Source organism: Alosa pseudoharengus, unplaced genomic scaffold, assembly GCF_046254945.1.
Source record: "Alosa pseudoharengus isolate Yale_2024_CS ecotype anadromous, Long Island Sound unplaced genomic scaffold, YU_APseudo_1.1 YU_APseudo_1.1_scf_3, whole genome shotgun sequence".
Classification (NCBI taxonomy): domain Eukaryota; kingdom Metazoa; phylum Chordata; class Actinopteri; order Clupeiformes; family Clupeidae; genus Alosa; species Alosa pseudoharengus.
The window spans coordinates 31,341,750-31,353,516 of NW_027468718.1; the positions used below are offsets into that span (position 1 = coordinate 31,341,750).

The 11,767-nt window shown below is 43.6% G+C and overlaps 1 protein-coding gene across 2 annotated transcripts in view; it reads right to left on the bottom strand.

The window, feature by feature from the left end:
* Window positions 1-11,767, bottom strand: part of col4a2 (collagen, type IV, alpha 2) — a 75,892-nt gene that overhangs the window by 18,085 nt on the left and 46,040 nt on the right. The window contains exons 7-29 of one of the 2 annotated variants that reach the window (XM_076264037.1): window positions 11,701-11,767; window positions 11,021-11,089; window positions 10,823-10,858; window positions 10,595-10,648; window positions 9,690-9,725; window positions 9,409-9,450; window positions 8,940-9,008; window positions 8,422-8,457; window positions 8,277-8,324; window positions 8,024-8,059; window positions 7,501-7,545; window positions 7,107-7,161; window positions 6,665-6,775; window positions 6,162-6,308; window positions 5,926-5,997; window positions 5,583-5,734; window positions 5,349-5,421; window positions 4,952-5,058; window positions 4,209-4,392; window positions 3,239-3,283; window positions 2,771-2,845; window positions 2,389-2,487; window positions 675-896 (exon numbers count right to left, since the gene is read on the bottom strand). The exon at window positions 11,701-11,767 is cut by the window's right edge and continues 50 nt beyond it. In XM_076264037.1, the coding sequence (XP_076120152.1) occupies window positions 675-896; window positions 2,389-2,487; window positions 2,771-2,845; window positions 3,239-3,283; window positions 4,209-4,392; window positions 4,952-5,058; window positions 5,349-5,421; window positions 5,583-5,734; window positions 5,926-5,997; window positions 6,162-6,308; window positions 6,665-6,775; window positions 7,107-7,161; window positions 7,501-7,545; window positions 8,024-8,059; window positions 8,277-8,324; window positions 8,422-8,457; window positions 8,940-9,008; window positions 9,409-9,450; window positions 9,690-9,725; window positions 10,595-10,648; window positions 10,823-10,858; window positions 11,021-11,089; window positions 11,701-11,767 (1,880 nt within the window). The remainder of the gene's footprint in view (window positions 1-674; window positions 897-2,388; window positions 2,488-2,770; window positions 2,846-3,238; window positions 3,284-4,208; window positions 4,393-4,951; window positions 5,059-5,348; window positions 5,422-5,582; window positions 5,735-5,925; window positions 5,998-6,161; window positions 6,309-6,664; window positions 6,776-7,106; window positions 7,162-7,500; window positions 7,546-8,023; window positions 8,060-8,276; window positions 8,325-8,421; window positions 8,458-8,939; window positions 9,009-9,408; window positions 9,451-9,689; window positions 9,726-10,594; window positions 10,649-10,822; window positions 10,859-11,020; window positions 11,090-11,700) is intronic. The other variant, XM_076264039.1, reaches the window with a different exon arrangement.

An 11,767-nucleotide genomic window follows, 5' to 3' on the forward strand; every position in this document is an offset into this window, starting at 1 on the left:
CTATAATCCCCTATTAAATTATTTAACCATTTAAACTATCCAGGTTTTTAACTGTTCAACTATTCCAACTGTCAGTTGTTATCAACTATGACTCCCATCAACTGTTTCCTCTGCCTAAAGCTGTTTCAAAATAAAAGTCCTCACTACAATAATTCCCTATGAAATATTTGAACCATTTAAACTATCCAACTATTTAACTGTTCAGCCAATCCAACTGTCAGTTGTCATCAGCTATGACTCCCGCCAATTGTGTCCTCTGCCCACAACTGTTTGGCAGCCTGGGCTTTTCAGTCAACTAGTGTGATCAACTCCCAATCTACATTCAACTTTTAAACTGTCTACTTTTAAACTATCAACTTTTATTAAGCTGTGCAACCACCATGTCTGTCCTAGCGTCATTTTCATGCACTCGTAATTCCCTGGAATTACATTCTCTAGTATATATTAAAAATCTATTTTAGAACAAAAACTAAAAAATTCAAGCATATAAAAGACTAAATAAGTATTCGCAAAAATACTTTTTTGCAATTAAAAAAATATTTATATCTTTTGTATTTATGTTTCTTTGTTTTTTTTAGTGGTTGTATTGCTCCCTGCCAACTGTCCACCAATGATCCACCTTCACATTCAGAGCCCTGAAGGCATTAAACTGAACAAATGGCCACAAGTCCCACCTTGGTATCCCCGGGTGCCAGGCGATCCTGGTAATCCAGGCTCTCCCAGATGCCCAGCAGGTCCAGGCTCACCAGGGGGTCCGGTGGAGGCGTCTAACACGTCACCGTGGGCTCCCTTCGCACCTGGTTCACCGTCCCGGCCGTTGAAGCCGGGCAGCCCAGGTGATCCGGGGGACCCTTTGAAACCAGGTGTACCCAGGTCACCTCGTGGACCGGTGAAGCCTAGAGGAAGAGAAATGGCATCAGTGCCACACTGAAAAGAACACTCGCAACGTATACTGGATATATCCATGGAACATACTGTAGACTTACGGCCAATATGACAATCAGACATACTATATAGATCAGGGCCCAAATATTCCCCATCAAGGGCCAAGAATGAGGGTGGAGGGCCGCAGGCCAAAACTACATGTTCAAGTCGTGGACCATTAAAAAAGTAATGTATTGCATATTTGTGCAAAATTAACATTCTATAAAAGGTAGACTAATTTTTAAGAAACAAAATACACGACTTTACTGTGCTTCTCTTTGCACTGTGTTTACAGTACTTTTATTGATATCATGAAATTATTGAACATCCATATGGCTGTTTTAAGGAGTAGAATATACGGTCTATCTGAAGCAATCAAAATCTTTGAATAAAAGCATATGGAGCAATTGTATGTCTTGGAAGAAAGTTATTTGCATCAATATGAATGAATTATTAATATAGAACACAGCATGCCCCTATGGGACAAATTGACACATTCTTCAGAACAATCTTTTTTTTATCCAGGAATGGAGACTTTTTTAAATGGGCCCATACTGTTTCAAACTTTTTGTGCAACACAATGTGTTTCAATAAATGTGAATTTGAACACAAATTAAGCTTCTCCTCAGCCCTCCTCACTCTGGTCATCATCATGACAATGGATCTGCGCTGACAGAAGCTCAATAGCGCCCCCATATCGCCCCATCTAAAACAATGCAAAACTGTGGCCAGATAGTGAACTGCAACCAGTCTTTGAGCTAATAGAATATTTAGACAGAAGGAAATTCTGACCAGAGTGCGGGCCAAAAAAAAATCGAGTGCAGCCCCAAATTGGGCAGCCCTGATATAGATCTTTTCTCTAGGTCTTTCAATCGTTCAATCCTCCTACATTTCCTCCTACATTTCCACATTTCACAATCTAACCAAAAACTGTGATAGACCACAGTGAAAAATTAGTTCCATTTGTCATCATAATTCGTAATACAGTACAAGTCATAATATGTTGTTTGTCTTTGTGTTGTAGTTGTCTTTCCAACAGTGTCTACAGGTAGCCTGGAGATTCCAGACCCAAATCCGAAAGATTAAGGATATGGCCATGAATAATGTAATGGCCCAACTTTAGGGGCGTCTTCAATCATGCATTTGAAAATCTCACTGCACGCAATTGGATAACACTATACGACCAATGTTTACCTACTGATTCCGGACTTCGACTGTCCGGACTGTCATCTGTTTAGCTCGCCTCTGGGCCGCCTATATCAGATACACCGATGTGATTGGTGCCCCACAATACAAGGGACATAAGTAATGAACATCATTACTCATTGCCAGAGTGACTCGCTGAGCAAATTCAAATTGTGCTCCTTCGCGAACTCTGGATTTTCAGGGTAGTCTACAGGAGCATCATACAGTACATGTACTCTGTACTCTGGCATTCTGTGTGTCTGTCTGGATATGACGTACCGCTCGATCCAGGGGGTCCACCACGGCCAGGATCTCCACGTTCTCCTTTGAGCCCCGACTCGCCGGATAGCCCTGCAAAGCCTTTGAGGCCTGGAAATCCTGTAGCAAAAAAGACAAGAACATTCAATACAGTTTGCACACGAGACAAGATGCATTTAAAGAAACAAGAAATGTACGGCAAAAGCTAATTCTTAGCAAACACAAGCAATCAAACATAAAAAGGAAAAAGAAAACATCTTCATTGTCATCATCTTCAAATGTTGGCTTTATTATGCTATGTTGCATTTTTAAATCATAAACTTTACAAAATAGAAAACATAAAACTGTAACTGTAGCATGTGCCCAGTCGTTGGCATGCACCTGTCTAATTTCATGGCCTTACCTGGAATACCGTCCAGCCCAGGGAGACCATGGAGTCCTGGCTCACCAGGGGGTCCCGGCACTGCGTCACATTCCCCTGGTCATAAAACAAACACAATACTTAGAAGATATATTCATGTTTGATAGGCCTTGGCCACACTGGGATGGACTGGACTGTCCGCTTTGGGAAAACAAAAACAGCAAGGAGTGACCAAACAGTGAGAGCCCAACACAGTTCCTCATCTTAGCACAGATGGGAGTGAGGTAAATGCAAGATCAATCATGGCATCTCCGCCATTACAATCAGTGCGAATTGAAAAGCGAACAACAAAAGCACTGAGACGTGCAGAGGTGGGTGAGTTATTTAAGCACCAAAATCAACAAAAAGTTAGGTTGAAGTGTTGTTACCCTTGCCACTGGAAACTGTGAATGAGGAGGATAATGCAAGAAGGTTTTTATTTAATGAATAAAGTTGCTGTTTTTCAGCTACCTTCTTTATACACCAGTCCTCGTTCTCCAACTTGAATACAGCCTCCTTTCAAAAGCACACAAGATAGATAGATAGATGCATTCATCACAAATGATAGAGAGAGGCAAGGGTTTGATCTCAAACACACCTTTGTGACAACACTGTTAAAAGGAAGTACAGTTGCAAATAGTACCCTACTACACTAAAGTCAAGTCAAAACTGTCATCTACAGCAGAGTATCCATGAATGTTACATACTTCAAACTAGTATCATATCGGTATAACCAATAGCATTTGTAATATTCTTGCAATTACACAAACTCAGAGTCTGACTTTTATTATAAACTGTGAGGTAAGGTGAGGTGAGCCAACTCTTTTAACCCAACAGGTACCAAATGTTTCTCTATATTTACTAGTCTTATACTGTACTGTGGACCAGTGAGATTAGGCCGGGAAAAAAGTGTCAATGATATTCCTCAAACACATTCTGAAACTTGAATGTATTTTTTTAGATCTTTGTTTTTAATCTATGATGCATGTTCCCATGAAAAATATATGATGAGGTCAAGTATGGCAACCCTCATCTTTCCCTTTCATGTTTACATGATATCATTTGGAGGACTATTATCATTTAAACTTCTCATAGGATTTTGAAAATGGCAGTGGCATATTCAGTGTACCTAGACTTGCAGCAAGATAAGCTGCTGTCTAAATTGCGCATCCTCACAATAGTTATATTCATAACTTAATACTATTGCAACTCTCTCAAAAGGGGTTATTTGTCTTTTAACAGTGTAGTTTGAGCGAAGCAAATGGACTACTGAATGACACACAGTGAGAGAGACAGTCTGAAAGATGAGAATTGGGAATTACCAGAGATGAGGAAAAACGGGACAGGAGAGGGACACTTGAACAGGTCAAATGTATCCAAGTGAATGAATCCATGAGCAGAAACAGGAAAAACATTTTTGTGTCAAAAAATGAACACGAACCTGGCGTTCCAGCGGGACCGGGCATTCCACCGTGTCCTCGGATTCCGGCGTCGCCGGGCAGACCCCTCTCGCCTTTGGTGGCGCTTAACGCCCGACCAGCCTCTCCCTGCAGGCCAGAAAGACCACGCAGGCCCGGCCGGCCGCTGTAGCCTGGATCTCCAGGGTCACCCACTAAGGCCTCGCCCTGGGGGTGAGCACAAGAACACCGTGTCACTGCATCTCTAACTGAAGAACTACACTGCACTGCTCAGGGTTAGGGGCATACAGCTGGGGTTACTGTTAGGGTTCAAAACAACGCCCCAAATGTCACAATAATAATTCAAATAATAAATAATATATCTGTATTTGGAGTCAACTGATGACTTCTTAAAACAAGGTGTATGGCATCTCCAAAACTTTTTGATGCTCAATCATGTTGAACCTTACAACATTCTAGACAGCACCTTATATTTTTGCAGCTTTAGGTATTCTATTCCTTCTATTCCTCTGAAGCTTAGTATCGACAAAGTCCTTTAGGCAAGTCCCCCCACACGGCGGCCATCTTGCAACGCATTTGGAGCAGTTATTGGGCAGCTAATTTCCTATTCAAGTGAATGGGGAGGCATATATAAAGAAACTACTGGCATATTGGTGCTACAAACTACCCCAATGCATTTCTATGGAGGATTCTTTGAGTGCTGTGTCTCCTCATTAGAAAGTCTCTGGCTTAGATCCCTGACCACTAGACCACTACCACCACTCACTGGAAGGCCATGGAGTCCAGCAGCTCCGGGGATCCCATTGATCCCGTTGAGACCCTGTGGTCCCGGGGTCCCTGGTCGTCCTGGGTCTCCTACATCCCCTGGCAATCCTGTGGAGGACACACAGCACACATTCATGTCCGTGTCATAACCTTGTCCACACAGTGGCATTGTGGGATGAGCTTCACTAGCTGGGGAGGGCTGAGGTGAGACAGCTGAAAACAGTCATGGCATCCAAGGCCAATCTGTTGTTCTTCACATATCTCCTCTAACGATCGCCTACATTTTACAGATCTCAGATCAGATCAGCTCTCCAGAAAGTGCCAGCCATCTCCTTAAACATTTACCAACCATGACAAGAGACATTTGTTTTTTGTGACATAAATGTGGTGTGTCAAACCTTTTTGAGTCGCAACTGTGGTTTCTCCTTTTCTTCCCTTGGGTCCTGGTATGCCATCACGACCCGGAAAACCCTAATGGAAAAGAAGGAAGAAAGGGAGAGAAATATAGAGAGAGGGAGAGAGAGATTGCACACTGTTTTGTTTTTGTACACATAAATAACACTGTGATATCCAGATTGGTGTATGAATGCACTATGGGAGAGACATGAATGAGAATAGGCAGAGCTGCTTACAGGCATGCCAGGTATACCAGGCAGACCTTGGTCCCCTTGGTCACCCAGTTGACCGAACTCTCCCTGCATGCCAAAGCTCCCTATGCTACCGGCGGGACCCGGTGGGCCGGCAGGGGAGTTCACCGTGTCACACACGCAGTCACCATGGTCTCCTGAACTCGGGAATATAGGCGCACACACACACACACATACACACACACACACACACACACACACATACACACACACACAGGTAAACCAGTGAACAAGAAGTGGTATAAATAGGACCGAGCTATAGCACAGACAGTAGCTACCACAAATACTGTACGTTTCTGATGAGGGCCAAAAAGGACAACAGACACACCTGTCTCTCCTCTCCGTCCAGCTGAGCCTGGTCTTCCTCCAGGGCCTGCGGCTCCTTTAAGATGCTCTCTCCCTAAACAGACATACCGTTTTTAGCAGTTCAGTGGACAGATCTACATGTCCCACATGCACGGCACATCTCTGAACTAACACATACAGTAGGAGACGGTCAGAGATATGAGGAGTGCTATCTGATGACCATAGATAGAGCTGTTCTCTGGTACGCCATGAACTCACATGATCCTTGGGGTCCAGGAAATCCCACGTCACCGTCGAGGCCGTTGAGTCCGGGGGGACCCGGCTGGGTGGCGGGGGTTCCTGCCTCCCCCCCGGAACCCTTCTGGCCTTTTGAGCCCTTATCACCAAACTGGCCAAAAAAGTCCACTGTGTGATGGTGATCGAGAGAAGAAGAAGAAGAAGAAGAGGAGGAGGAAGAAGAAGAACGGGAAGAAGAAGAAGAACAGAAGGAAGAAGAAGAAGAAGAACAGGAAGAAGAAGAACAGAAGGAAGAAGAAAAAGAAGAAGAAGAGAGTGTGAAGAGAGAAGAAGAGAGAGTGAGACAGAGACAGAGAGTGAGACAGAGACAGAGAGTGAGACAGAGACAGAGAGTGAGACAGAGACAGAGAGTGAGACAGAGAGGGGTTCATTATATTTATTTCAACTCTCATCAGAGCTAGTTATACAGTTGCCTTTTCAGGAGGATTTTTTGTTTTCAGAGATAAACAGAATATGTTCCTCACATCCTTGTTGTTCAGAAGCTGGAGATCCAGGGAGCCCAGGCAGGCCTTTCTCCCCCGGAGGTCCTATCTCTCCCTGGGTCCCAAGCTCTCCCTCCGGGCCCATCGGTCCAACTGCAGACACCAGAGACAGAGAGGACAGGAGAGGACCAGAGGATGAACATTAGATGGAGATGAGAGAGAGAGAACGAGAGTAACATAACAATTGGTTTCTCGGCGGTCCAAGGTCCTTATGTACTTATTGCTTTGCAGTCAGAAGTTATGTAAATGCAAATAATGTAGGCCTATAGTGGCTAGTTCTGTCCAGTAAAGTGACATCAATCAGACAAATATGTATTGCTCAACACCCCATGGATGGGTCAGAATATATAAATGTAGTTGGATAAGAGCTGACATAACAGCATCATCAACAGCTTCATTATAGAGATCAAGTCTTCTGTCTCACCTCCTCGCGGTCCAGTGCCACTGTAGATGAGCAAACCAGCTTCTCCTCTCACACCCTACACACGCACACACACACGCACACACACACACACACGCACACACACACACACACACACACACACACACACACACACACACACACCACATAAACACATAACAAGTTTAGAGTGAAAGTATATTTAATTTTTAGTTACAGACATTTTCATTGGAATAATTCCTTTATATTCTGCCTATATGATGTCTGGAAATGTCATGTGACATTGGCATAACATGGACATTTAAAGCATCAGTCCTAAAGGCCGTCGCAACAGGACATGTCCTGTTACCAAACACGTCTCTTTCATCAGTACATTACATTGATTGGATGGTAAATGTTGTCATCTAGGTAAACAAACCTTCAGCCCTGGTCTTCCGGGAGATCCTGGATATCCGTAGTCACCCTAGATGGTAAAATCAAGCAAGGAATATATCATATCATTGTCTTTCACAATCTCTTTGGCAATCAAGGCATCAGTGCCAGAATATGTAATTATAGGTGGGATTACATGGACACTTTTAATTGTAATAATGGCTCAACTGGAATATAAATGACACATATAAACACCTTGAACATCAGGTTAGATTTTGATGCATGAGTCAACTTAAATATGTTCTATTTGATCAGTGCATATTCTTATAGCTTTCCATGATAGTCCAGGGTACCTCAGCAAATGACACTAGGAGAACCAATGATGTGTTGTTACTGCTTTACTGATACATCCCATGACACATCACAATCAATTCCAGAAATGATTTAGCTTCATACCTTTTCTAAATCATACTAAGCAGTAACACAGAGAGAGAGAGAGAGAGAGAGAGAGAGAGAGAGAGAGAGAGAGAGAGAGAGAGAGAGAGAGAGAGAGAGAGAGAGAAACATACCGGCAGTCCTTTTTGTCCATTCAAACCAGGTAACCCCTGAAAAAAAATAGCAAGATATGGCTGTGGGTTCATCTCAGGTCTCACTAAAGTACAGCCACACTATCTGACATTCCTTAATCACTCAGCTTAGACTTTAAGGACTTCACATTCATCTCCATCACTTGGTGAGAGTACCGTCAGTGGACACACTGAGTGGACACACAATGACCCTTCAGGGCCATGCCCCGTTGAACAACATGTTTTCAATGTTTACCCGTTGTCCTGGCATCCCCATAATACCGTCTTCTCCTTTGTTGTCAGCCTAGAATACAATAAGTGGCAAAGTCAGGGGCAAAGTCAGGGACATATCCTGAAATGTAAATCTGTTAGAAATCTCCTTCTGCTCATAGTGTACTTACCATGTCTCCGCGCTCTCCTTTGATCCCTCTAAAGTCCTGGGGGTGGACAAAGAGTCAGTGTTTTGGGGACAAAACAAGGTAGAAAATAGCCCTAAATGCTTTTACTGTGTGGTGCGGAAGAATTGCTTGAGATATCAAATTCTAGACTTCTAGAACTGGCTTGCATTTGAACACACACACACACATACACACGCACGCACACACACGCACACACGCACGCACACACGCACGCACACACGCACACACGCACACACACACACACACACACACACACACACACACACACACACACACACACAGAAAAAATATATACAGTACAATAAATCTGATCATTAACCACCATCTGACCATTAATCATTAACCACCAGAAGACAATCCAGTGGGATTGTGTCTTCCTCATAAGCCATGGTAAAAAAAACATTATTTCAATTTCAAAACTTCAAAATCAATATCAAAATCAGTTACAGTTACAAACACTATGTGTTACAGAAACACTTCTGTGTGGTCTCTAGACTCACTGTTGGAGATTTCTGGCCGATGTGTTGATAAGTGACGTTTCCTGGAGGCCCTGGCTCACCAGTGTCACCCTGTGGAGAAAGCAGGACATTACAGTGAGGCCCATGTCCACTGAGTCAAAGCAACCACATGCAATGGCACTGGGGGAACACGGGTAAGTACATAAGAACTCAAATGGCCCACATTTAAAATGCGGGCAAAATGCAAAGTCTTGATTTTGTCTAATTATTAAATTTGCTTTAGTTAGATGTAAGCCTTTGCCCATCATTAAAAGAGCCAAAAGTGTCCAAAGGTGAGAAAAGGTCTTATCCTTTTAACATAGTGAAGCAGATGATCACACCTGTTCTGCTTGTCTGTAATGTGCTAAAATGGTTGATCACACCTGTTCTGCTTGTCTGTGATGTCATAAAATGGTTGATCACACCTGTTCTGCTTGTCTGTGATGTCATAAAATGGTTGTATTTCACTCACCACGTCTCCTTTCTCCCCCTTGATCACTTGGGTCATTGTGCCCTAATGAGAGAAAACAGCAGCACATCATCAGCACATCATACGACGGATAAGGCCATATTGCAGTAGCATGGAGAACTGCAAACCCAGCAGAGCGCTCCTCAAATGTAGCTTCTATGTTCAGCGTGAATATAGTGCATTTGAGTGCTTATGATTGCTGGCACAGGGTTTAGTTATGAAGACATACCAAGCTGAGGATTCATTACGTATTACGTATATATTCATTAGGCTTTTTTTTTTACCTTTTCGCCTTTGGGTCCAGGTAAACCAGGTGGCCCCTGTAATAAAGGATCAAAACAACCACAGATGAGAACAAAAAGGAGTTGCAGAAATGAGTTGAGCTGTTCAGGTGAGATGCACACATTTTCAAGAGTTTGCATGGAGTATATTTCTGACTTAAGTACTTGAACCAAAGTCCTTTTAGGCAAGTCCCTCCACTCAGCGGCCATATTGCAACACTTTTTGGGCACTTATCGGGCATCTATTTCGGAAGAAATGCGCGTGCGCAAGGCTTCATTACACCAACCTTGCTCCAGCGGCGAGATCAAAACACATGATTGGCACGATGTCTTCACAACACACCATATGATTGGCTCAATGTATTTACATCACACCACATGATTGGCTCAATGTATTCACATGTCGACATTTTGCCACGGAAGGGGTGAGATATGTGTAGACAAGTGCCATATAAGCGTTACAAACTAAGCCCATGCATTTCTATGGAGGATTTTTTGAGTGCTGTGTCTCCTCATTAGAAAGTCTCTGCTTGAACTATTTAATTATCAGTATTATCTGCAACATGTGACTCATTCCTCACAACCTATTACTGTCACATGCCTCCCAACAATTGTGACCGTGTGGCAATCACGCACATCTTTGCTGTGCACAATTGAGCACGGAGAAGCATACCACTTCCTTAAGACCAACTCGCCATGCTTAACATCACATCTCACACCTGAAGCACTGAGTGTGGCCACTAGGGGGCTTCATTGGATTGTGTTTCAATAGCGTAGAAAGTGTCCTATATCTTCCAAAATGACTGAGAGACTGAAAGACTGAGAGACATGTTTATAAGAGATAATCTGTAGCCTTATGTATCTGTACATTTACAAGTGTCTGTCTGTCTTTGGAAAGACATATTTACCTGTGGCCCAATCATACCACTGGGTCCCCTCCAACCCGGGTTACCAATTCCTCCCTGTAGTAGAGAGAGAGAGAGATCGAAGAGAAGAGAAGAGAAGAGAAGGGAAGAGCAGAGAAAAGAAGAGAAGAGAAGAAAAGAGAAGAGAAGGTTTAGGAAACTGTAGGCACTGGGTGCATGTGTATTAAAGTAGGTTGATGGTACAGGAACACATAAGAGAATCAAACTTACGGGATATCCAGGAGCACCTGGAAAGCCCGCCTCTCCCTAAAAACACACACACACAGGAGAGATGACAATGAGAATACATGCAGAGTTTGAGTCTCCTCCGTATGACGTATGGCCTTGCTCTTCTCCTCACAAACTCACACACACACACACACACACACACATACACACACTCACACACACACACACACACACACACACCTGGAATCTCCTCATGAAGATGTGCAGGTCCAAATCATCTCCTTTCTCTCCTTTCCGACCTGGTTGACCCTGGAGAGAAGCAATGGAGGAGCAATGGAGGCAGAGAGGAGGTAAAAAAGAGGAGGATGGAGGGAGGGATGGAGAGAGGGATGGAGAGAGAGATAGAGAGAGGGATGGAGAGGAAGAGATTAGGATTTCTAACAAACACCACTGAAATTAGTCCATTCCACAGGATGGCGCCCCTGTATAAACTTCCTCTGGAACAGCACAGTCCACGGGAGAGACACGAACAGGAGGCCGTTTGACCCTGCCTCATTAACATCAACGAGGCCAGACACCTGGACACTGTGAAATAGGCTTATGGAGGGGACAAATATATATATTTATCTTTCTCTGGGAGCCCTAATGTGAATGCTGGGAAAAGTGCAAAGGTCAGTCTATGAGCAAAGTTCTCGTGCATGAACTAACAGCATCATGTTTGTGTGTGAGACAGCTTTAAGCTGACCCACCAATGTTTGTGTTTAAGATCTTTCTCACAGTATTACATTTGCAAATAGATTTTGTGTAGTTATTAAGTAAGCTTTAGTTAGACTTTGCCCAGCACATACATTAGGCTGCTAGAACTTGTTCTCTACAGCCTGTCTGCAACAGGTCTGGCTGAAATACAGATTGGCACATACATTGTATCCTGGTCTGCCCGGGGTGCCTGGGTTCCCAGGGAACCCTGCGTCTCCTCTGGTCCCGTTG